Genomic DNA, 21,965 nt, shown 5'->3' on the forward strand with positions numbered 1-21,965 from the left:
GCCCTTTTAGTAGTGCAACTGGAGTAATGACCCTTTTAGTAGTGCAACTGTAGTAATGACCCTTTTAGTAGTGCAACTAGAGTAATGACCCTTTTAGTAGTGCAAGTGGAGTAATGACCCTTTTAGTAGTGCAAGTGGAGTAATGACCCTTTTAGTAGTGCAAGTGGAGTAATGACCCTTTTAGTAGTGCAACTGGAGTAATAACCCTTTTAGTTGTGCAACTGGAGTTATGACCCTTTTAGTAGTACAAGTGGAGTAATGGCCCTTTTAGTAGTGCAACTGGAGTAATGACCCTTTTAGTAGTGCAAGTGGAGTAATGACCCTTTTAGTAGTGCAACTAGAGTAATTACCCTTTTAGTAGTGCAAGTGGAGTAATGGCCCTTTTAGTAGTGCAACTGGAGAAATGGCCCTTTTAGTAGTGCAACTAGAGTAATTACCCTTTTAGTAGTGCAACTGGAGTAATGGCCCTTTTAGTAGTGCAACTGGAGTAATGACCCTTTTAGTAGTGCAACTGTAGTAATGACCCTTTTAGTAGTGCAACTAGAGTAATGACCCTTTTAGTAGTGCAACTAGAGTAATGACCCTTTTAGTAGTGCAACTGGAGTAATGACCCTTTTAGTAGTGCAACTGGAGTAATGACCCTTTTAGTAGTGCAACTAGAGTAATGACCCTTTTAGTAGTGCAAGTGGAGTAATGGCCCTTTTAGTAGTGCAAGTGGAGTAATGACCCTTTTAGTAGTGCAAGTGGAGTAATGACCCTTTTAGTAGTGCAAGTGGAGTAATGACCCTTTTAGTAGTGCAACTGTAGTAATGACCCTTTTAGTAGTGCAACTAGAGTAATGACCCTTTTAGTAGTGCAAGTGGAGTAATGACCCTTTTAGTAGTGCAAGTGGAGTAATGGCCCTTTTAGTAGTGCAACTGGAGTGATGACCCTTTTAGTAGTGCAACTAGAGTAATGGCCCTTTTAGTTGTGCAACTGTAGTAATGACCTTTTTAGTAGTACAAGTGGAGTAATGGCCCTTTTAGTAGTGCAACTGGAGAAATGGCCCTTTTAGTAGTACAAGTGGAGTAATGGCCCTTTTAGTAGTGCAACTGGAGTAATGACCCTTTTAGTAGTACAAGTGGAGTAATGGCCCTTTTAGTAGTGCAACTGGAGAAATGGCCCTTTTAGTAGTGAAACTAGAGTAATTAACCTTTTAGTAGTGCAACTGTAGTAATGACCCTTTTAGTAGTACAAGTGGAGTAATGGCCCTTTTAGTAGTGCAACTGTAGTAATGACCCTTTTAGTAGTGCAAGTGGAGTAATGGCCCTTTTAGTAGTGCAACTGGAGAAATGGCCCTTTTAGTAGTGAAACTAGAGTAATTAACCTTTTAGTAGTGCAACTGTAGTAATGACCCTTTTAGTAGTACAAGTGGAGTAATGGCCCTTTTAGTAGTGCAACTGTAGTAATGACCCTTTTAGTAGTGCAAGTGGAGTAATGGCCGTTTTAGTAGTGCAACTGGAGAAATGGCCCTTTTAGTAGTGAAACTAGAGTAATTAACCTTTTAGTAGTGCAACTGGAGTAATGGCCCTTTTAGTAATGCAACTAGAGTAATAACCCTTTTAGTAGTGCAACTGTAGTAAAGACTCTTTTAGTAGTGCAACTAGAGTAATGACCCTTTAGGTAGTCCAAGTGGAGTAATGGCCCTTTTAGTAGTGCAAGTGGAGTAAAGACCCTTTTAGTTGTGCAACAGGAGTAATGACCCTTTTAGTAGTGCAACTAAGGTTATGACCCTTTTAGTAGTGCAACTGGAGTAATGACCCTTTTAGTAGTGCAACTGGAGAAATGGCCCTTTTAGTAGTGCAACTGGAGTGATGACCCTTTTAGTAGTGCAACTGGAGTAATGACCCTTTTAGTAGTGCAACTGGAGTAATGACCATTTTAGTAGTGCAACTAGAGTAATGACCCTTTTAGTAGTGCAACTGTAGTAATGACCCTTTTAGTAGTGCAACTGGAGTAATAGCCCTTTTAGTAGTGCAACTAGCGTAATGACCCTTTTAGTAGTGCAACTAGAGTAATGACCCTTTTAGTAGTGCAAGTGGAGTGATGGCCCTTTTAGTAGTGCAAGTGGAGTAATGGCCCTTTTAGTAGTGCAAGTGGAGTGATGACCCTTTTAGTAGTGCAACTGGAGTAATGACCCTTTTAGTAGTGCAACTGTAGTAATGACCCTTTTAGTAGTGCAACTGGAGTAATGACCCTTTTAGTAGTGCAAGTGGAGTGATGACCCTTTTAGTAGTGCAAGTGGAGTAATGGCCCTTTTAGTAGTGCAACTAGAGTAATGACCCTTTTAGTAGTGCAAGTGGAGTAATGACCCTTTTAGTAGTGTAAGTGGAGTAATGACCCTTTTAGTAGTGCAACTAGAGTAATGACCCTTTTAATTGTGCAAGTGGAGTAATGACCCTTTTAGTAGTGCAAGTGGAGTAATGACCCTTTTAGTAGTGCAACTAGAGTAATGACCCTTTTAGTAGTGCAACTAGAGTAATGACCCTTTTAGTAGTGCAAGTGGAGTAATGACCCTTTTAGTAGTGCAACTAGAGTAATGACCCTTTTAGTAGTGCAAGTGGAGTAATGACCCTTTTAGTAGTGCAAGTGGAGTAATGACCCTTTTAGTAGTGCAACTAGAGTAATGACCCTTTTAGTTGTGCAACTAGAGTAATGACCCTTTTAGTAGTGCAAGTGGAGTGATGACCCTTTTAGTAGTGCAACTGGAGTAATGACCCTTTTAGTAGTGCAACTAGAGTAATGACCCTTTTAGTAGTGCAAGTGGAGTAATGACCCTTTTAGTAGTGCAACTAGAGTAATGACCCTTTTAGTAGAGCAACTGGAGAAATGGCCCTTTTAGTAGTGCAACTGGAGTGATGACCCTTTTAGTAGTGCAACTGTAGTAATGACCCTTTTAGTAGTGCAACTGGAGTAATGACCATTTTAGTAGTGCAACTAGAGTAATGACCCTTTTTGTAGTGCAACTGTAGTAATGACCCTTTTAGTAGTGCAACTGGAGTAATAACCCTTTTAGTAGTGCAACTAGCGTAATGACCCTTTTAGTAGTGCAACTAGAGTAATGACCCTTTTAGTAGTGCAAGTGGAGTGATGACCCTTTTAGTAGTGCAAGTGGAGTAATGGCTCTTTTAGTAGTGCAAGTGGAGTAATGACCCTTTTAGTAGTGCAAGTGGAGTAATGACCCATTTAGTAGTGCAACTAGAGTAATGACCCTTTTAGTAGTGCAACTAGAGTAATGACCCTTTTAGTAGTGCAACTGTAGTAATGACTTTTTTAGTAGTGCAAGTGGAGTAATGACCCTTTTAGTAGTGCAACTAGAGTAATGACCCTTTTAGTAGTGCAGCCAGAGTTATGCCCCTTTAAGTAGTGCAAATGGAGTAATGACCATTTTAGTAGTGCAACTAGAGTAATAACCCTTTTAGTAGTGCAACTAGAGTAATGACCCTTTTAGTAGTGCAACTAGAGTAATGACCCTTTTAGTTGCAAGTGGAGTAATGACCCTTTTAGTAGTTCAACTAGAGTAATGACCCTTTTAGTAGTGCAACTGTAGTAATGACCCTTTTAGTAGTGCAACTAGAGTAATAACCCTTTTAGTAGTGCAACTGTAGTAATGACCCTTTTAGTAGTGCAACTGTAGTAATGACCCTTTTAGTAGTGCAACTGTAGTAATGACCCTTTTAGTAGTGCAACTAGAGTAATAACCCTTTTAGTATTGCAACTGGAGTAATGACCCTTTTAGTAGTGCAACTAGAGTAATTACCCTTTTAGTAGTGCAACTGGGGTAATGACCCTTTTAGTAGTGCAACTAGAGTAATGAACCTTATAGTAGTGCAACTAGAGTAATGAAACTTTTAGTAGTGCAACTGGGGTAATGACCCTTTTAGTAGTGCAACTAGAGTAATGACCCTTTTTGTAGTGCAACTAGAGTAATGACCCTTTTAGTAGTGCAACTAGAGTAATGACCCTTTTAGTAGTGCAACTGGAGTAATGACCCTTTTAGTAGTGCAGCCGGAGTAATAACCCTTTTAGTAGTGCAACTGGAGTAATGACCCTTTTAGTAATGCAACTGGAGTAATGGCCCTTTTAGTAGTGCAACTGGAGTAATGGCCATTTTAGTAGTGCAATTTGAGTAATAACCATATTAGTAGTGCAACTAAGGTTATGACCCTTTTAGTAGTGCAACTGGAGTAATGACCCTTTTAGTAGTGCAACTGGAGTAATGACCCTTTTAGTAGTGCAACTGGAGTAATGACCCTTTTAGTAGTGCAACTAGAGTAATGACCCTTTTAGTAGTGCAACTGTAGTAATGACCCTTTTAGTAGTGCAACTGGAGTAATGGCCGTTTTAGTAGTGCAAGTGGAGTAATGGCCCTTTTAGTAGTGCAACTAGAGTAATGACCCTTTTAGTAGTGCAAGTGGAGTAATGGCCCTTTTAGTAGTGCAACTGGAGTAATGGCCCTTTTAGTAGTGCAACTGGAGTAATGACCCTTTTAGTAGTGCAACTGTAGTAATGACCCTTTTAGTAGTGCAACTAGAGTAATGACCCTTTTAGTAGTGCAAGTGGAGTAATGGCCCTTTTAGTAGTGCAAGTGGAGTAATGACCCTTTTAGTTGTGCAACTGGAGTAATGACCCTTTTAGTAGTGCAACTGAAATAATGACCCTTTTAGTAGTGCAACTGGAGTAATGACCCTTTTAGTAGTGCAACTAAGGTTATGAACCTTTTAGTAGTGCAACTGGAGTAATGACCCTTTTAGTAGTGCAACTGTAGTAATGACCCTTTTAGTAGTGCAACTAGAGTAATGACCCTTTTAGTAGTGCAACTAGAGTAATGACCCTTTTAGTAGTGCAAGTGGAGTAATGACCCTTTTAGTTGTGCAACTGGAGTAATGACCCTTTTAGTAGTGCAACTGAAGTAATGACCCTTTTAGTAGTGCAACTGCAGTAATGACCCTTTTAGTAGTGCAACTAAGGTTATGACCCTTTTAGTAGTGCAACTGGAGTAATGACCCTTTTAGTAGTGCAACTCTAGTAATGACCCTTTTAGTAGTGCAACTAGAGTAATGACCCTTTTAGTAGTGCAACTGGAGTAATGGCCCTTTTAGTAGTGCAAGAGGAGTAATGGCCCTTTTAGTAGTGCAACTGGAGTAATAACAATTTTAGTAGTCCAACTAAGGTTATGACCCTTTTAGTAGTGCAACTGGAGTAATGACCCTTTTAGTAGTGCAACTGGAGTAATGACCCTTTTAGTAATGCAACTGGGGTAATTACCCTTTTAGTAGTGCAACTGTAGTATTGTTCTTTTTAGTAGTGCAACTAGAGTAATGACCCTTTTAGTAGTGCAACTAGAATAATGACCCTTTTAGTAGTGCAAGTGGAGTAATGGCCCTTTTAGTAGTGCAACTGTAGTAATGACCCTTTTAATAGTGCAACTAGAGTAATGACCCTTTTAGTAGTGCAACTAGAATAATGACCCTTTTAGTAGTGCAAGTGGAGTAATGGCCGTTTTAGTAGTGCAAGTGGAGTAATGGCCCTTTTAGTAGTGCAAGTGGAGTAATGACCCTTTTAGTTGTGCAACTGGAGTAATGGCCCTTTTAGTAGTGCAACTGGAGTTATGGCCATTTTAGTAGTGCAATTTGAGTAATAACCATTTTAGTAGTGCAACTAAGGTTATGAACCTTTTAGTAGTGCAACTGGAGTAATGGCCCTTTTAGTAGTGCAACTGGAGTAATGACCCTTTTAGTAGTGCAACTGGAGTAATGACCCTTTTAGTAGTGCAACTGTAGTAATGGCCCTTTTAGTAGTGCAAGTGGAGTAAGACCCTTTTAGTAGTACAACTAGAGTAATGACCCTTTTAGTTGCAAGTGGAGTAATGACCCTTTTAGTAGTTCAACTAGAGTAATGACCCTTTTAGTAGTGCAACTGTAGTAATGACCCTTTTAGTAGTGCAACTAGAGTAATAACCCTTTTAGTAGTGCAACTGTAGTAATGACCCTTTTAGTAGTGCAACTGTAGTAATGACCCTTTTAGTAGTGCAACTGTAGTAATGACCCTTTTAGTAGTGCAACTAGAGTAATGACCCTTTTAGTATTGCAACTGGAGTAATGACCCTTTTAGTAGTGCAACTAGAGTAATTACCCTTTTAGTAGTGCAACTGGGGTAATGACTCTTTTAGTAGTGCAACTGGAGTAATGACCCTTTTAGTAGTGCAACTAGAGTAATGAAACTTTTAGTAGTGCAACTGGGGTAATGACCCTTTTAGTAGTGCAACTAGAGTAATGACCCTTTTTGTAGTGCAACTAGAGTAATGACCCTTTTAGTAGTGCAACTGGGGTAATGACCCTTTTAGTAGTGCAACTGGAGTAATGACCCTTTTAGTAGTGCAGCCGGAGTAATAACCCTTTTAGTAGTGCAACTGGAGTAATGACCCTTTTAGTAATGCAACTGGAGTAATGGCCCTTTTAGTAGTTCAACTGGAGTAATGGCCTTGTTAGTAGTGCAATTTGAGTAATAACCATATTAGTAGTGCAACTAAGGTTATGACCCTTTTAGTAGTGCAACTGGAGTAATGACCCTTTTAGTAGTGCAACTGGAGTAATAACCCTTTTAGTAGTGCAACTGGAGTAATGACCCTTTTAGTAGTGCAACTGGAGTAATGACCCTTTTAGTAGTGCAACTGAAGTAATGACCCTTTTAGTAGTGCAACTGGAGTAATGGCCGTTTTAGTAGTGCAAGTGGAGTAATGGCCCTTTTAGTAGTGCAACTAGAGTAATGACCCTTTTAGTAGTGCAAGTGGAGTAATGGCCCTTTTAGTAGTGCAACTGGAGTAATGACCCTTTTAGTAGTGCAACTGGAGTAATGACCCTTTTAGTAGTGCAACTGTAGTAATGACCCTTTTAGTAGTGCAACTAGAGTAATGACCCTTTTAGTAGTGCAAGTGGAGTAATGGCCCTTTTAGTAGTGCAAGTGGAGTAATGACCCTTTTAGTAGTGCAACTGGAGTAATGACCCTTTTAGTAGTGCAACTGGAGTAATGACCCTTTTAGTAGTGCAACTGGAGTAATGACCCTTTTAGTAATGCAACTAAGGTTATGAACCTTTTAGTAGTGCAACTGGAGTAATGACCCTTTTAGTAGTGCAACTGTAGTAATGACCCTTTTAGTAGTGCAACTAGAGTAATGACCCTTTTAGTAGTGCAACTAGAGTAATGACCCTTTTAGTAGTGCAAGTGGAGTAATGACCCTTTTAGTTGTGCAACTGGAGTAATGACCCTTTTAGTAGTGCAACTGAAGTAATGACCCTTTTAGTAGTGCAACTGGAGTAATGACCCTTTTAGTAGTGCAACTAAGGTTATGACCCTTTTAGTAGTGCAACTGGAGTAATGACCCTTTTAGTAGTGCAACTCTAGTAATGACCCTTTTAGTAGTGCAACTAGAGTAATGACCCTTTTAGTAGTGCAAGTGGAGTAATGGCCCTTTTAGTAGTGCAAGTGGAGTAATGGCCCTTTTAGTAGTGCAACTGGAGTAATAACAATTTTAGTAGTCCAACTAAGGTTATGACCCTTTTAGTAGTGCAACTGGAGTAATGACCCTTTTAGTAGTGCAACTGGAGTAATGACCCTTTTAGTAATGCAACTGGGGTAATTACCCTTTTAGTAGTGCAACTGTAGTATTGTTCCTTTTAGTAGTGCAACTAGAGTTATGACCCTTTTAGTAGTGCAACTGTAGTAATGACCCTTTTAGTAGTGCAAGTGGAGTAATGGCCCTTTTAGTAGTGCAACTGTAGTAATGACCCTTTTAGTAGTGCAACTAGAGTAATGACCCTTTTAGTAGTGCAACTAGAATAATGACCCTTTTAGTAGTGCAAGTGGAGTAATGGCCGTTTTAGTAGTGCAAGTGGAGTAATGGCCCTTTTAGTAGTGCAAGTGGAGTAATGACCCTTTTAGTTGTGCAACTGGAGTAATGGCCCTTTTAGTAGTGCAACTGGAGTTATGGCCATTTTAGTAGTGCAATTTGAGTAATAACCATTTTAGTAGTGCAACTAAGGTTATGAACCTTTTAGTAGTGCAACTGGAGTAATGGCCCTTTTAGTAGTGCAACTGGAGTAATGACCCTTTTAGTAGTGCAACTGGAGTAATGACCCTTTTAGTAGTGCAACTGTAGTAATGGCCCTTTTAGTAGTGCAAGTGGAGTAAGACCCTTTTAGTAGTGCAACTAGAGTAATGACCCTTTTAGTAGTGCAAGTGGAGTAATGGCCCTTTTAGTAGTGCAAGTGGAGTAATGACCCTTTTAGTTGTGCAACTGGAGTAATGACCCTTTTAGTAGTGCAACTGAAGTAATGACCCTTTTAGTAGTGCAACTGGAGTAATGACCCTTTTAGTAGTGCAGCCGGAGTTATGCCCCTCTAAGTAGTGCAAGTGGAGTAATGATCCTTTTAGAAGTGCAAGTGGAGTAATGACCCTTTTAGTATTGCAACTGGAGTAATGACCCTTTTAGTAGTGCAACTGGAGTAATGGCCCTTTTAGTAGTGCAACTGGAGTTATGACCCTTTTAGTAGTGCAGCTGGAGTAATGACCCTTTTAGTAGTGCGACCGCAGTTATTCCCCTTTAAGTAGTGCGACCGTTGTTATATTCCTTTATCATTGCAATCGGTATAATTGCCGCTCTATCAGTGCGACAGAGCCCATCATATACATGTACGTTAATACTAAAATCTTGAACGTCTATGTTAAGGTATCTTATGAACAAATAAGCATGCTATTGACTTCAAAGGTAAATTTTGATGCATGCTAACAGCGTACAATTGAGTTGAGGAGTAACCATTACAATTTATTTTGTATATTTTATAGTTTTGTTCTTGAGTTCAAATGAAGAAAGACGTGAAACGACCATTTGCAATTTCTCAATTCCAAAAAATGGATATTTTTAAATATATTTGTCGGATAATGTTTAACAAATACTTTTTCTTCTCATGAGCTCATCCCACATGATACCAAAATAATATGTGGTTACAAAGCATCCCGAAATCACATTATTGTACTTCGGATATCTTGATATATTAAAGGGAACAAGTGGCGCTGAACAAGAATGTTTGCATTAGTGTTTCAAAATCGGACTCATTTAGCTATCGATAATCGAATCGATTTGGACCAAAGTTATTCGATTTACTATCGGACAATAATCGAAAGTTCATAATCTCATTTGGGAATACATTGTGAATACATTGTATCCTCATGATATTTAAATGGTTTAACCTGGAATCAGTAAGTGTGATACTATAATGTCATACTTTTCGAAAGAGTGAGTAAATTTCCATAAACTTGTACTTCTTTAATAGCTTAAATAAATAACATAATGTTCATCAAAACATAAATTGAACATCAGTTGCAAAATGATGCACACCGCACCAAGTACATGTAAGTAACCGCATTACAAAAATGCGTAATTAACATAAATAACATTAGCGAAATCGATTTTGGACAACGTCGCCGACATAATATTGTCTGCAACGAATTATTAATTGTACTCGATAATTGCTTCATCACTAGTATGTTTCATCCCGTATAGGTTCCGTGATGGTTGGACAGAAGGGGCGTGGCCTGCTGTTGGCTGCCTGCACAATGGTCATTTTAGTCAGTTTGGCGGTCAACGGGCAAAACATTCCCAAACAGGAACTCAGTAAGTTCTAGACGACGTTAGATGAAAATAAATCACAGCGTTAAATATAGCAAGTATTCACGACGTAAGATGTGAGAAATTATCACAACGTACGATGTGGCAAATATTCACAACGTTAGATGTGAAAAATAATCACAACGTGAGATGTGGCAAATATTCACAACGTTAGATGTGGCAAATAATCACAACGTACGATGTGGCAAATATTCACAACGCTAGATTGTGGCAAATAATCACAACGTGAGATGTGGCAAATATTCACAACGTTAGATGTGGCAAATAATGACGACGTTAGATGTGGCAAATAATGACGACGTAAGATGTGGCAAATAATCATGCATTGAGATGTGGCTAATAATAACATCGTTCAAAGTGCCAAATTTTCACGACGTAAGATGTAGCAAAAATCACGACGTAAGACGTGGCAAATTATCACGACGTTAGATATGGCAAAAACACATGTGGCAAATACTCTTTGAGCTAGATAAGGCAAAACATCACGACGCTAGATATGGGAAATCATCACGACGTTCTATGTGGCAAATAATCACGAATTTAATTGTGGCAAGTAATCACGACGCTAGATTAGGCAAAAATAATCACAACGTTGGATATGGCAAATCATTAGAAATTCTAAATTCTTTAGAAATTTGACAGTCCCTCATGGACTGTGAACTCCGACTACGTTATTCAACATAGTCAAATAATTTTACAGTGAATGTCATTTTTATTTGAGAAATATATGGACTATCAAAATAAAGTTTATAAAAATATAGATTAAGTCAATTTTCATTGAAATGTAAAAGCCATTATTTATTGCCGCCTTTAATAATGATTGTATTAAAGGCTAGGACTGTATGAGGATACCAGTTTCAGCCGGCATAACATATAGTTTGACCCAGTTGACAATTGAACCAGACAACAATCAGCATTAAAATTTCAAATTGATTAGTGTAAAAATTCATTTTTTTTATTTGGTGTGAATGACTGTCCGTAAAAGAGAAATACATGGATGAATCTTTGGAAATAACTACTGGCTACCTTTGTGTACACATAATGCCGGGCCCGAGCTAGAATCTACAACTTATCACGGATATAAGAGACGACACTGGTTACGTTGTCAGTATAATTGCCAGTTTCACTAGCGGAGGGGTGGGGTGGCCGCCCCCGGCACACGCCCCCGGCGCGCGCCCCCTACAAACGTCTAGGCTTAATCTTTAGTTAAATATAGAAAGAAACAAGGAATAAAATAAGCCCTTAATGTACCATTTCGGATTAGGAAACGTTAAAAATGTCTTCGGGGAATACCACCAAACCCCTGTCAACATTTTTTTTCATTTTTACATGAATTTAGGTTATTTTGGGAGGGGCGCACTTCAAAAGGTCACGCCATTAAGTATTGCCCCTTCTAACATCAAACTCTCGAACCGCCCCTGAGTTTGATATATTAAATATAAGGAGTGGATGGAGCCAGTGAGGTATACTCGCTATCCTGCACAATTTTGAAAAGCAAAATAAGAACTTTTAGTTATTCACGTACATGGAACGCCGAATCTATATAAACTTATATAGATGTGTATAAACTATTTGACGAGCTCTTCAACTAATTATAGATCTCTTAATACAAATAAAAAAAGCTCCAATCGAATTAATGATAGCATCAAATGAATTAGATATATCGCCAAATCAATTGAATTCGGAAGAGCTCTGCAATTGAATTAGAGATAATTCCAATTCAACTAGAGACCTCGCAAATTCAAATGGAGATATCTCAAAATCATTATTATATATTGTGTTGTTTTAAATTAAGCCGAATTAATGCTCTTAACAACTGCATTTAAGAGGTCAGAAATACTATAAGAGCTATGTTCAAGTTAACTATGGGCAAGCACGGATTTGTTAGAATTGGAGCTATCTACACGTCGTTTGTTGACTTCATAAACTAAATTGAGCTATCGTCAATTGTTTCGAAGGGCTATCTCTATCAAATAGAGATGACAACAAATGAATTGTTGTTAGCAACAGTTCTATTATGATAGCAACAAATAGTCAGAGACCTCTTCAGTCAATTAAAGGGGTCTTCAATGTATCCGAAAAGCTCTTTAAGAGATCTCTAATTATTTGAAGGCCGAGTCTCTAATTATTTGAATGGCTGTTCAAGTATTTGAGTTAATGTAGATTTGGCGTTTCATATGCGTACGACCTTTAAACAATTACAGGTATTTCAAAATATATAAAAAGCCCCCTTTTTCTACATTGACGGAGGTTTTAAGTTCATTCGCTCTGCACGCCTGAGAGAGGAGAGAGGAGAGAGACGGGCGTGTATGTTCCGGAAATATCCGCTCTCGAATAATGATGTATAAAAATTCGGGTATTAAGTCTAAATTGGCTTGTTTTGAAGAATCGTACGAAATACCCTCTTTCTACTTGGCGTCTGGGAAGATAAAGCCACCTATTAATTGCGCAAAGGTGTACTTATACAATGTCTCAAATTGTCAGGGGCGTAGCGTGCCCTTAAATCACGTTGATTCATAATTGTGTTGGGGTCTGGTGGTATGCCCCCCCCCCCAACTTTTGAAAACAATGCCTCAATCTGGTACATTCTGTGCGTTTTGAGGTGCCTTTATTAAGTACTGGGAAATTGACAGTTTAAGAATACTATATCAAGAAATAAACCCTTTATTCGGCCTTTTTCTTTCTCAAATAGCAAACGAATTAGTCCCGATTATGTTAACTTTATAACACTCTGATTTCCTAACAGAAGTGTTATTTTCTATCCTTTTTGCAATTGAAATGTAAAATACATGTTTAATGTCAATGTCCACATGTCTGTAACAGCATGTATAGTTAAGTACGCATACTGTAACTTTGGCTGAATCGATTGATTTATTTGTCAGAATCATGCGGATTCAGCCGCGTACTGGCGTATAGGCAGCTACGCGCCTGATTGACTGTGTTATATCAATACATTCACCTACAGCAAATTAACAACAAAACAAAAACAAAATTCTTCTGTTGTTTTTAAAGGTCTTTTAATAATATAAACATACAGAAGCCAAACTTTACATGAATTTTTATCAACATGTATTTAAAGTTAAACGGCATCAAGGTTTTTTCCCCGACTAGTATCAGCAGAGTTACGGCTCTTAACTCGGTAACAAATTCGTAGTTTCAGCTTGTGGTAATCGTTCCACTTAAAGTTTTTACACTCAAAAAATGTTAATTGCTTTTTTATTGCAAACAAATACAAAGTTATTGCCTCCACGTCTTCTAACCATTCATTTTTGCTCTTTCAACCTCTAATGAAACATACATTAAGGGGGGGGGGGGGGCTACATGGTTTTACACTTCGTAGATGCAAGATATAAACGTAATGTTTTATGCATTATAATGGTAAACTCATAAAGCTTGAATGATCAAAACAAACAAAAAACACATGCTTTGCGTACAGGTAAAAGTATTAACATTTATAAATTGGGTTTTCAATTACTAGAAATAGCTACATCAAAATGATGTGGGGTGTTTTGTCCACCCTGTCCAAATAATGTGGGATAATTTGCCCACCATGTCAAAAATGGTATGGGATGTTTTGTCCATGGGATGTTTTGTCCATGGGATGTTTTGTCCATGGGATGTTTTGCCCGGCTCCCGTTACACACGGTTGATTACTGGTCCTGATCATTATAACCGTCCGGTGTCTGATCTCATCGACCAGATCTCAGATCAATCGGAATATTGATTAGTCAAAGCATAGCCGGTGTAGCCCCTGTCTATGAACACAGCCCTAATTTGCAATTAGCCAAAAAAAGAATACACATGAAATTTGGCGTCCGGCTGTGGCTTCAGTGTGATACAACAGAAATTGTTTAGTACCATACATGCCTTGGATGAATTGATGTGATTTGTAATAATGAATAGTTGTGTATTTGATTCGAACTCATGTTGTGACGTCACTCAAGAAAACATACAACCCGGGACAAATAAGGCATCATTCTCACTCCCAGATTCAACATAAGTTCCGTTAGCGTAAACTATTGTACACTGATTGAAGCATACGTTAACGCACCCTTGCTGTTTCAGACCCCGAGTTCTGGCGCCGGGCAGCGCAGAACAAGATAGAACAACGCCTGAAACAGAAGGAGAACCACAACAAAGCCAAGAATATCATATTATTTATTGGTAACCAAACTCCTATACATTGGCCTCAATGTAATGCACCAGTCAGTTGTAACCACGGCCCCGCTTTTTTGGCGCGAATACAAAACCACCGCATTCACCAGGCAATGGGGCCACATGGAAGGTAAAAACACGGCCCATTTCCACGGCTATCCCCGGTATACCCCGGACCTGGGGGCCGTGGTTACAACTGACTGTTGCATAACAGCTTTTCAAACGAACGGTTTATTTTACGTTATCATCGGTACGTCCTTTGCGTCGTTACACGCCATTAAACACGTCCTATGTATAAAACCATTACGGGCAACTATTACTGAATTATAATGCTGGTGAGCAAGTTTGTAACAAAAAGATGAATCTTTGATCGACGTTATGGATATTGATTAGCAAAACCTTTACATTACTTTTTAGTTTTTACACACTGTCAGTTTACAAAATAAATACTCATCAGAACTTCATGTGTCGTATTCAGGAGACGGGATGGGACCGACCACAGTCACGGCTGCACGCATTCTCAAGGGTCAACTGGCTGGCCAGCCGGGAGAGGAGAGCGTCTTTAACTTTGAGAAATTCCCCAATGTTGCCCTGTCAAAGGTCGGTAAATCGTTACTGATGCTGGCCTGTCAAAGGTAGATAAGCCGTAGCTGATATTGCCATGTCAAAGGTAGATACGTCGTTAGTGATATTGCCCTGTCAAGGGTAGGTAAATCATAACTGGTATTGTCCTGTCAATGGTAGATAAGCCGTAACTGATATCGCCCTGTGAAAGGTAGATAAGTCGTAACTGATATTGCTCTGTCAAAGGTAGATAAGCCGTTACTGAAATTGCCTTGTCAAAGTTAGATAAGCCGTAACTGATATTGCCCTGTCATAGGTAGATGCGCCGTTACTAATGCTGCCTGGCCTGTCAAAGGTAGATGAGCCGTTACTGGTGCTGTCCTGTCAAAGGTAGATACGCCGTTACTGATGCTGGCCTGTCAAAGTTAGATAAGCCGTTACTGATGTTGCCCTGTCAAGGGTAGATAAGCCGTTACTGATGCTGTCTTGTCAAAGGTAGATAAGCCGTTCCTGATGCTGTCCTGTCAAAGGTAGATAAGCCGTTACTAATTCTGGCCTGTCAAAGGTAGATAAGCCGTTACTGATTTGCCCTGTCAAATGTAGATAAGCCGTTACTGATGCTGCCCTGTCAAATGTAGACAAGCCGTAACTGATGTTGCCATGTCAAAAGTAGATTCACCGCTACTGATGTTGCCCTGTTAAAGGTAGATAAGCAGTTACTGATGCTGCCCAGTCAAAGGTAGATAAGCCGTTACTGGTGTTGCCCTGTCAGAGGTAGATTTGCCGTTACTGATTTTGCTCTGTCAAATGTAGATAAGCCGTCACTGATGCTGCCCTGTTAATTGTAGACAAGCCGTAACTGATGTTGCCCTGTCAGAGGTAGATTCGCCTCTACTGATGCTGTAGATAAGCCGTTACTGATGTTGCCCTGTCAAAGGTAGATGAGGCGTTACTGATATTGCCCTGTCAAAGGTAGATAAGCCGTTGCTGATGTTGCCCTGTCAAAGGTAGATAAGCCGTTACTGATGTTGCCCTGTCCAAGTCATATAAGCCGTTACTGATGTTGCCCTGTCAAATGTACATTCGCCGCTACTGATGCTATAAATAAGCCGTTTCCGATGTTGCCCTGTGAAAGGTAGATAATCCGTTACTGATGCTGCCCTGTCGAAGGTAGATATGCCGTTACTGATGCTGTCCTGTCAAAGGTAGATAAGCCGTTACTGATGCTGTCCTGTCAAAGGTAGATATGCCGTTACTAATGTTGCCCTGCCAAAGGTAGATAAGCCGTTATTGATGTTGCCCTCAGGTTATCCAGACTAGGATACAATTCCAAACAAAAGAAATAACTACTCCGTTTTATGTACACAATGATCGCATGCCATTTCTTGTCCCTAAACCAGTGGTTGTATATTATGCGATGACGATCTTTTCATGGTATGCCCAATCTCATTTACAGACATACAACGTTGACCGTCAGACCCCGGACTCTGCTGGAACAGCGACGGCGATTCTAACTGGAGTGAAGACGAACTACTTCCTGGTTGGTCTGGATCCCCGCACCACCGCCCTCGACTGCGAAAGTCAGCATGGTCGCGAGCTCGAAACCATCCTGGACTGGGCTCATGATGCTGGTTAGTATGAACTGAAAAGAAGCGAGAATTTCAGCATACAAATAAATATTATAGATTGGCAATATGTTGCGTTAATACGATCCTATAATATATTATTGTATCGCGCCCTTAATGAGCATTCGTATTTATTATTCATGAAGGTTTACAAAAAAAGTTCAAAAAGTTTCAAAGTTTTATTGGCATAACATCCAGAAGGCCATGGCCCATGTGGACAAATACATGTAGGTGAATGAAAACAGTTGCATGGTGTGTCTATGAGGCTAAGACTCGATTATGACGTCATGTAGCTACTGCGTTCACTATCCGAAATCGGGAACGTTTTCACAATGCCAATGGGGCAAAGCACTATAGTTATGTATAGTTGTAGTAGTAACTGTGTCGTGGCATGTTGTTAAGCCAAACTTACATAGCATCCGCATATTGTAATTTATCCACATTCTACTTATTGCATGAAAACTTGCTCCGCCTTACTAGTTATTTTGATATAAGAATAAAGAAAACACTCATATACGCTAGCATTTAATGATTATATCAGAACGCACGTAACTATTTTGACCATCCGATGTGCACCTTATGACCTTAGGTAAGAAGACCGGTGTTGTAACGACGGCGCGCATCACGCACGCGACCCCAGCGGCCGCCTACGCCCACTCCGCAGACCGCTACTGGGAAGGCGATGTCGACACACAGGACATCACTGGCGGATGTCGCGACATAGCCCAGCAGCTCGTCGACGATAACGGGTTTATTGATGTAAACTGAAAGATGTTTAGTAAAATGTAACATGCAATATAAATTGAATAAGAAGGGCAGAGTGAGCGAGACCTTTCTTAGTCATTAAGATTTTACGTCATATGTTCTAATTGCCTTTGATTTTTTGTGTTTTTAGTAATTTGGGAACCAAACCTATATAAAAGTTGTAAAGCTGCAAGTCGTATATATCAAGCGTGATTCAAAGGCACTGGTCGAAATTGTAGGCTATATTTAATGTTTTCTTCTTAAGAGGGCAAAAAATATTGGCATTTTAAATTGTTAAATACATACTTTCCATTTCGAAAATGCTCCATTAGATATACGTAAGGCTCTTGCATCGCTTTTGGTAAAAGTTAGATGACATGAGGTAACAATTTAATGATTAAGAATGGGCGGAGTGAGCTTTGTGAACAAATTATCAACGCAGTATCTGACGCAGGATGTGTGTTTCGGTTGAGTGGCAGTAGACGGACCGCGAAAGATGACGTTCTTAATGAATAAGCAATCTAGTAATTAATGATTGCCTATCTGCAATTTCATTGGCTGCAAATGCAGGTTGTATTACATAATCAATCCAGGTCTTGGTTTTGTAATGAGCAACTTATCGGATGAAATATTTCAGGCGAGTAAAATATTGTCTCCTCTTAGTCTTTTTGCTTAATCCTGGCAACTATGTAAAGCTCATGATTTTTCCGAGGCCTTCATTTGACACTAAATTAAGCGTTGACGTTGCAGGTGCTATTTGGCGGTGGACGTCGCTACTTCCTACCAAACACAACGTTGGATCCGGAATACAGCAACATCGACAAAAACCACCGCCTGGACGGCAGAAACCTGATTGAGGTCGGCAATTTAGCAATATTTATATATGGTAAATAGACAGTTCAAGGGCTTGGCGCAAGGAGGATGCAACTGTTTATATGACTAGGTCCGTTACAATGTTGTAAACTCTAACAAAGTTCTGAACAATCAGCGCAATATCATGAACTCCGCAATCCATTGTATGGTGAACAACACCGAACGTTAAACCGTACCGAACTTTCTCCTAAAATAAGCAGCTTTTATAAATATTGCCAGTAAATTATGCTATGATTATTGTACTATTGTTAGGATTGGAAGAAGGGGCGACTGGCAGACGGGAAGCGGGCGGAATTCGTGTGGAACAAGAAACAGTTTGAGAACCTTGACGCCTCCAAGCTCGATTCCATCATGGGTGAGGCACGCCAAGTCAAAGTTATCATCTCATTATTCTTTGAACTAAAGTCTTAAAAGATACATCCAGCTAGTTCAGTTGCCAAACACTCGATTGATGATAGTACGTGTATTAAACAAGTCATATACGTTACTAATCACTCATTATTTCTAAAAATACAGCAACAACTACAGCCCAGTTTTGTCACCACCACAACCACGGCCCCACTCGTAACTACTCGGCCATCTCCGGCAAGATCGGGAGAGAATATTTCGTTGGATATTCCGGTTAACATTTCCCATGTATATTTTATAGACATAACATTCAAACTTGAACGGTAACCAATTAAACCCACCATTTCCCTGATACAGGTCTGTTTGAGCCGAATCACATGCAGTATGAATTGGAGCGGAACAAGAACGACACCGGGGAACCATCCCTAGCGGAAATGACGAGAAAGGCGCTACAGGTGCTACAAAAGGGGTCGGACGGATACTTCCTGCTCGTTGAAGGTAAGTGTATTTATATAAGTAAAAATGAGTGAATACACAAACACCTGGGGCTGGCAACTACAGCTATGGCCATCTTTGTAACATTTGTAACACATAAGATGCATGTATGTAACAAGTCTTAGACTAAGACTAACTATTCGAACAACAAATACTTAACATGAAATATTGTTTTAAAACTATGAGCAGTACATGCTTTTGTCTCAGGTGCTCGCATTGACCACGGCCACCATGACAACCTTGCAAAGAAAGCGCTATATGAAACAGTCGAAATGGAGAAAGCAGTCCAGGTGGCGCTCGAATTGACCAATCAGAAAGATACAATGATTGTCGTCACGGCAGACCACTCCCACCCGTTCGACATCACGGGGTACCAGTACAGGGGCACGGATATTTTCGGGCTCGTGTCCCCTGTTGACCCCACTGAGGACACGACTGACGGGAAGCCATACAGCGTACTCTACTACGCTAACGGACCCAGCTACAAGGAGCCCCGTGTTAACCTTTCAAAGGAGGACATGCGTAAGTGGAGGTTGATTCTAGCGAGAGTATTGGGAAATATGTAAAGTCATGTTGAACTTTTTGTTAGTTAAAGGCTTAGTTTAAGTCTTCTATAAGTGACCCCCAAAACACTGTGTATAGTACACAACCTCTGTGTATTGATCTTAATCTACTTGGCTTAATCTCCGATCAGAGTATCCCGCTGTGCAGTTTTAGAAGTTTTATTGTAGAAATGGACCCTAAATGGCCCTGAGCCAATAAACGAATACACGGGAAATTGGCCCCTACTGTGACACCAGTGCAATTAGCAGATGCACAGTAGGGGATTGTCATGCCAAACATTCCTTAAACTAGCCCTTTAAAGGTAATACATGTATGTTATTTTCTGAGTCATTCTCTAATACGCGATCTCTGATTTGTAGGCCAAGAAAACAATTTATTTTATGAAATGAACGAATGATACCTTTCATAGTATTAACATATCTTGTTATTAGTGTACCGTCACATAATTCGAGATTTTAATGATCTGAATAAAATTATTTCCTGTTCAGACGACAATAACTTCGCGTTTCCGAGCGGTGTACCAATGCCATGGGAATCCCATGGGGGTGAAGATGTAGCCATCTACGCCCAAGGGCCTATGTCACACCTATTCCACGGTGTACAGGTACGATCATTATGTTGCTTTGAACGCCATAACATTAACTTATTAATTCAATCCTGGTTATAGCTTTCCTGATCCTTTAACGTGAACGAGAGTATAGCACTGTTACTGGCTGTCACACGGGACACCCAATTAACGTCACTCCCGGATAGTATTTTTAGTGGAGCGGCGGGGAATCGAACCTGCGACGTTTGGATTGACAGTCAAGTGTGTTACCACTTGATCACGTATCCACCACTGAATATTACTTACAATCGCTTCTATGTACTTCAGGAGCAGAACTATATCGCACACGTGATGGCATACTCTGCTTGCATTGGTCCGTACAAACAGCCGTGTAAACGGATGACCCCCCATCCCTCAACTGCCTCAGCCGACGGAATATCAGGACGTGCTCAAATATTGAAAATCATGCATGTAAAATAACACTGTCAAGCTTTTCACCATGTTAAGATTGCCAAATCACTTACAATAATCATACTAATTGATTTATACTAAACCATGGTCGAAATCTTCATAGTACTTTTGCAAACTAATTGCGAAACATTTCTGTTGACATTTTTGTTTTACTCAAGTTAAACATGTAGAAAAACGTCATGATGCTAATATGCAATTCTAAACCCTTTCAATGGCTTGTGCTTGCTATGTCTTATTCGTTTTGTGATTACTGTTAATACGTTCATTATACATGTAAACTGGTACACATTTTCATTATATTGCATGCAGGACTTTGAATAAGATTTGAATACCGTTCAAACAGTTTCTGTAAATAATGAAATTGTCCATGAATTCAACATAATACAATGTATGATACTTGACAATGTGCTTTAGTGACATACTAGTATATCAATACGGGATAGGTTGATAAATAAGTAGTTGAATATACGAGAAAATTATAGATCTGGATAAGTGGATATGGTTGTTTAATTATCAGTGGATGATTGATATGATTATTTTATAATAAAAAATGCTTTTGTGAAAAAAATAACTATGATTTAGGGTCGATTTATTCATGATTCCCATTAAAAACTAAATTATGCGTTGAATTGTAATACTTTTGAATACTTAAAGTACATTACATTTATTTGATATCGATGTTAAAGCTACACTCTCACAGATTGACCATTTTTTGCATAAACATCTGAAAACCAATGATATTTGACATTGTTGACAATAAATAAGATCGTAGATTTTCATATTTCCGTTCGAAAATTAATGTTTTATGGCTTCAACCGTTACTAATGCACCAGTCAATTGTAACCACGCCCCCCAGGTCCGGGGGTATACCGGGGATAGCTAGGGAAATGGGCCGTGTTTTAACTTTCCAGGTGGCCCCGCAGGACCGGGTGACTGCGGGTTTTTTGTCTTAGCGCCAAATTTAGCGGAGATTGGGCCTTATATAGAGTCTCTGGGGTGCGGGGGCATTTGGCCGGGGTTTTACCATCAGTTCGTCCCCGCAGGGCTGGGATTTTACCCGGGGTTGGCTGGACCGAAAGTCAAAGTCCCCGCTATTCCCCGGACCTGGGGGTCCGTGGTTACAATTGACTGGTGCATAACGGGATAAGAAAAATGCATAAGACATCATTTTTCGAACTTAAATATAAAAATCTGTAATATTTTTTGTCAGCAGTCTTATATAACTAGTTTCCATGGATTGTCGCAAAAATTGGCTCGTTCCAAGGCAAAAAATTTAAAAAAGTTCAATCTGTGAGAGTGTAGCTTTAAAGTGACATAAAACAAAATTATCAGTCAGATATAGTAATGTAGTAATGCTCTAGTTTTTCTATGAAACTATTTTTATGGGAAACATGTTTTAATCAATGAAGTTGACACACTATGGTTATGTTACTGTGTTTGAACTATCACTGTTAAGCTTTATATCCATTATAGTCTATGTTAATGTGATTTTAGCTAAAAAAAATTAAATATTAAATCTTACTTGTGCAGCACTCAACAGGTTTAGGAAGTATCGCTCGGTCAAATTGTATTGCAATAGTATGATTCACATGTCATTTAACATGACTCATGATAGATAATAAAAGTCATATTCACTGATCGTTTCTTATCTTAGTTTACATTTTCTTAACTTAACCTTATCTTGCTTGTCGTCTACCGGAATATAAAATGATAATGCCGCAACTCTGGGTACATTTAGCTGTAACGAAAACTATATTGTAAGTTTAAACATATTTCACAACGATTGTGAAACAAGTTATTACAACATTATATCAATCACTCTCGTTGGCACGAATTTACGCGACAGTGTGGT

The 21,965-nt window shown here is 39.4% G+C and overlaps 1 protein-coding gene across 2 annotated transcripts in view; it reads left to right on the forward strand.

The window, feature by feature from the left end:
- Positions 1–21,747, forward strand: part of LOC128225829 (alkaline phosphatase-like) — a 31,237-nt gene extending 9,490 nt beyond the window's left edge. For both annotated transcript variants that reach the window (XM_052935726.1, XM_052935727.1), the window contains exons 2-12: positions 9,602–9,712; positions 13,793–13,891; positions 14,361–14,482; positions 15,903–16,077; positions 16,661–16,830; positions 17,566–17,673; positions 17,941–18,043; positions 18,394–18,534; positions 18,739–19,053; positions 19,584–19,699; positions 19,970–21,747. In XM_052935726.1, the coding sequence (XP_052791686.1) occupies positions 9,610–9,712; positions 13,793–13,891; positions 14,361–14,482; positions 15,903–16,077; positions 16,661–16,830; positions 17,566–17,673; positions 17,941–18,043; positions 18,394–18,534; positions 18,739–19,053; positions 19,584–19,699; positions 19,970–20,122 (1,605 nt within the window). In that variant the 5' untranslated portion in view covers positions 9,602–9,609 and the 3' untranslated portion in view covers positions 20,123–21,747. The remainder of the gene's footprint in view (positions 1–9,601; positions 9,713–13,792; positions 13,892–14,360; positions 14,483–15,902; positions 16,078–16,660; positions 16,831–17,565; positions 17,674–17,940; positions 18,044–18,393; positions 18,535–18,738; positions 19,054–19,583; positions 19,700–19,969) is intronic.
- The last annotated feature ends 218 nt before the right edge of the window (positions 21,748–21,965 follow it).

Source organism: Mya arenaria, chromosome 3 (assembly GCF_026914265.1).
Source record: "Mya arenaria isolate MELC-2E11 chromosome 3, ASM2691426v1".
Lineage (NCBI taxonomy): Eukaryota > Metazoa > Mollusca > Bivalvia > Myida > Myidae > Mya > Mya arenaria.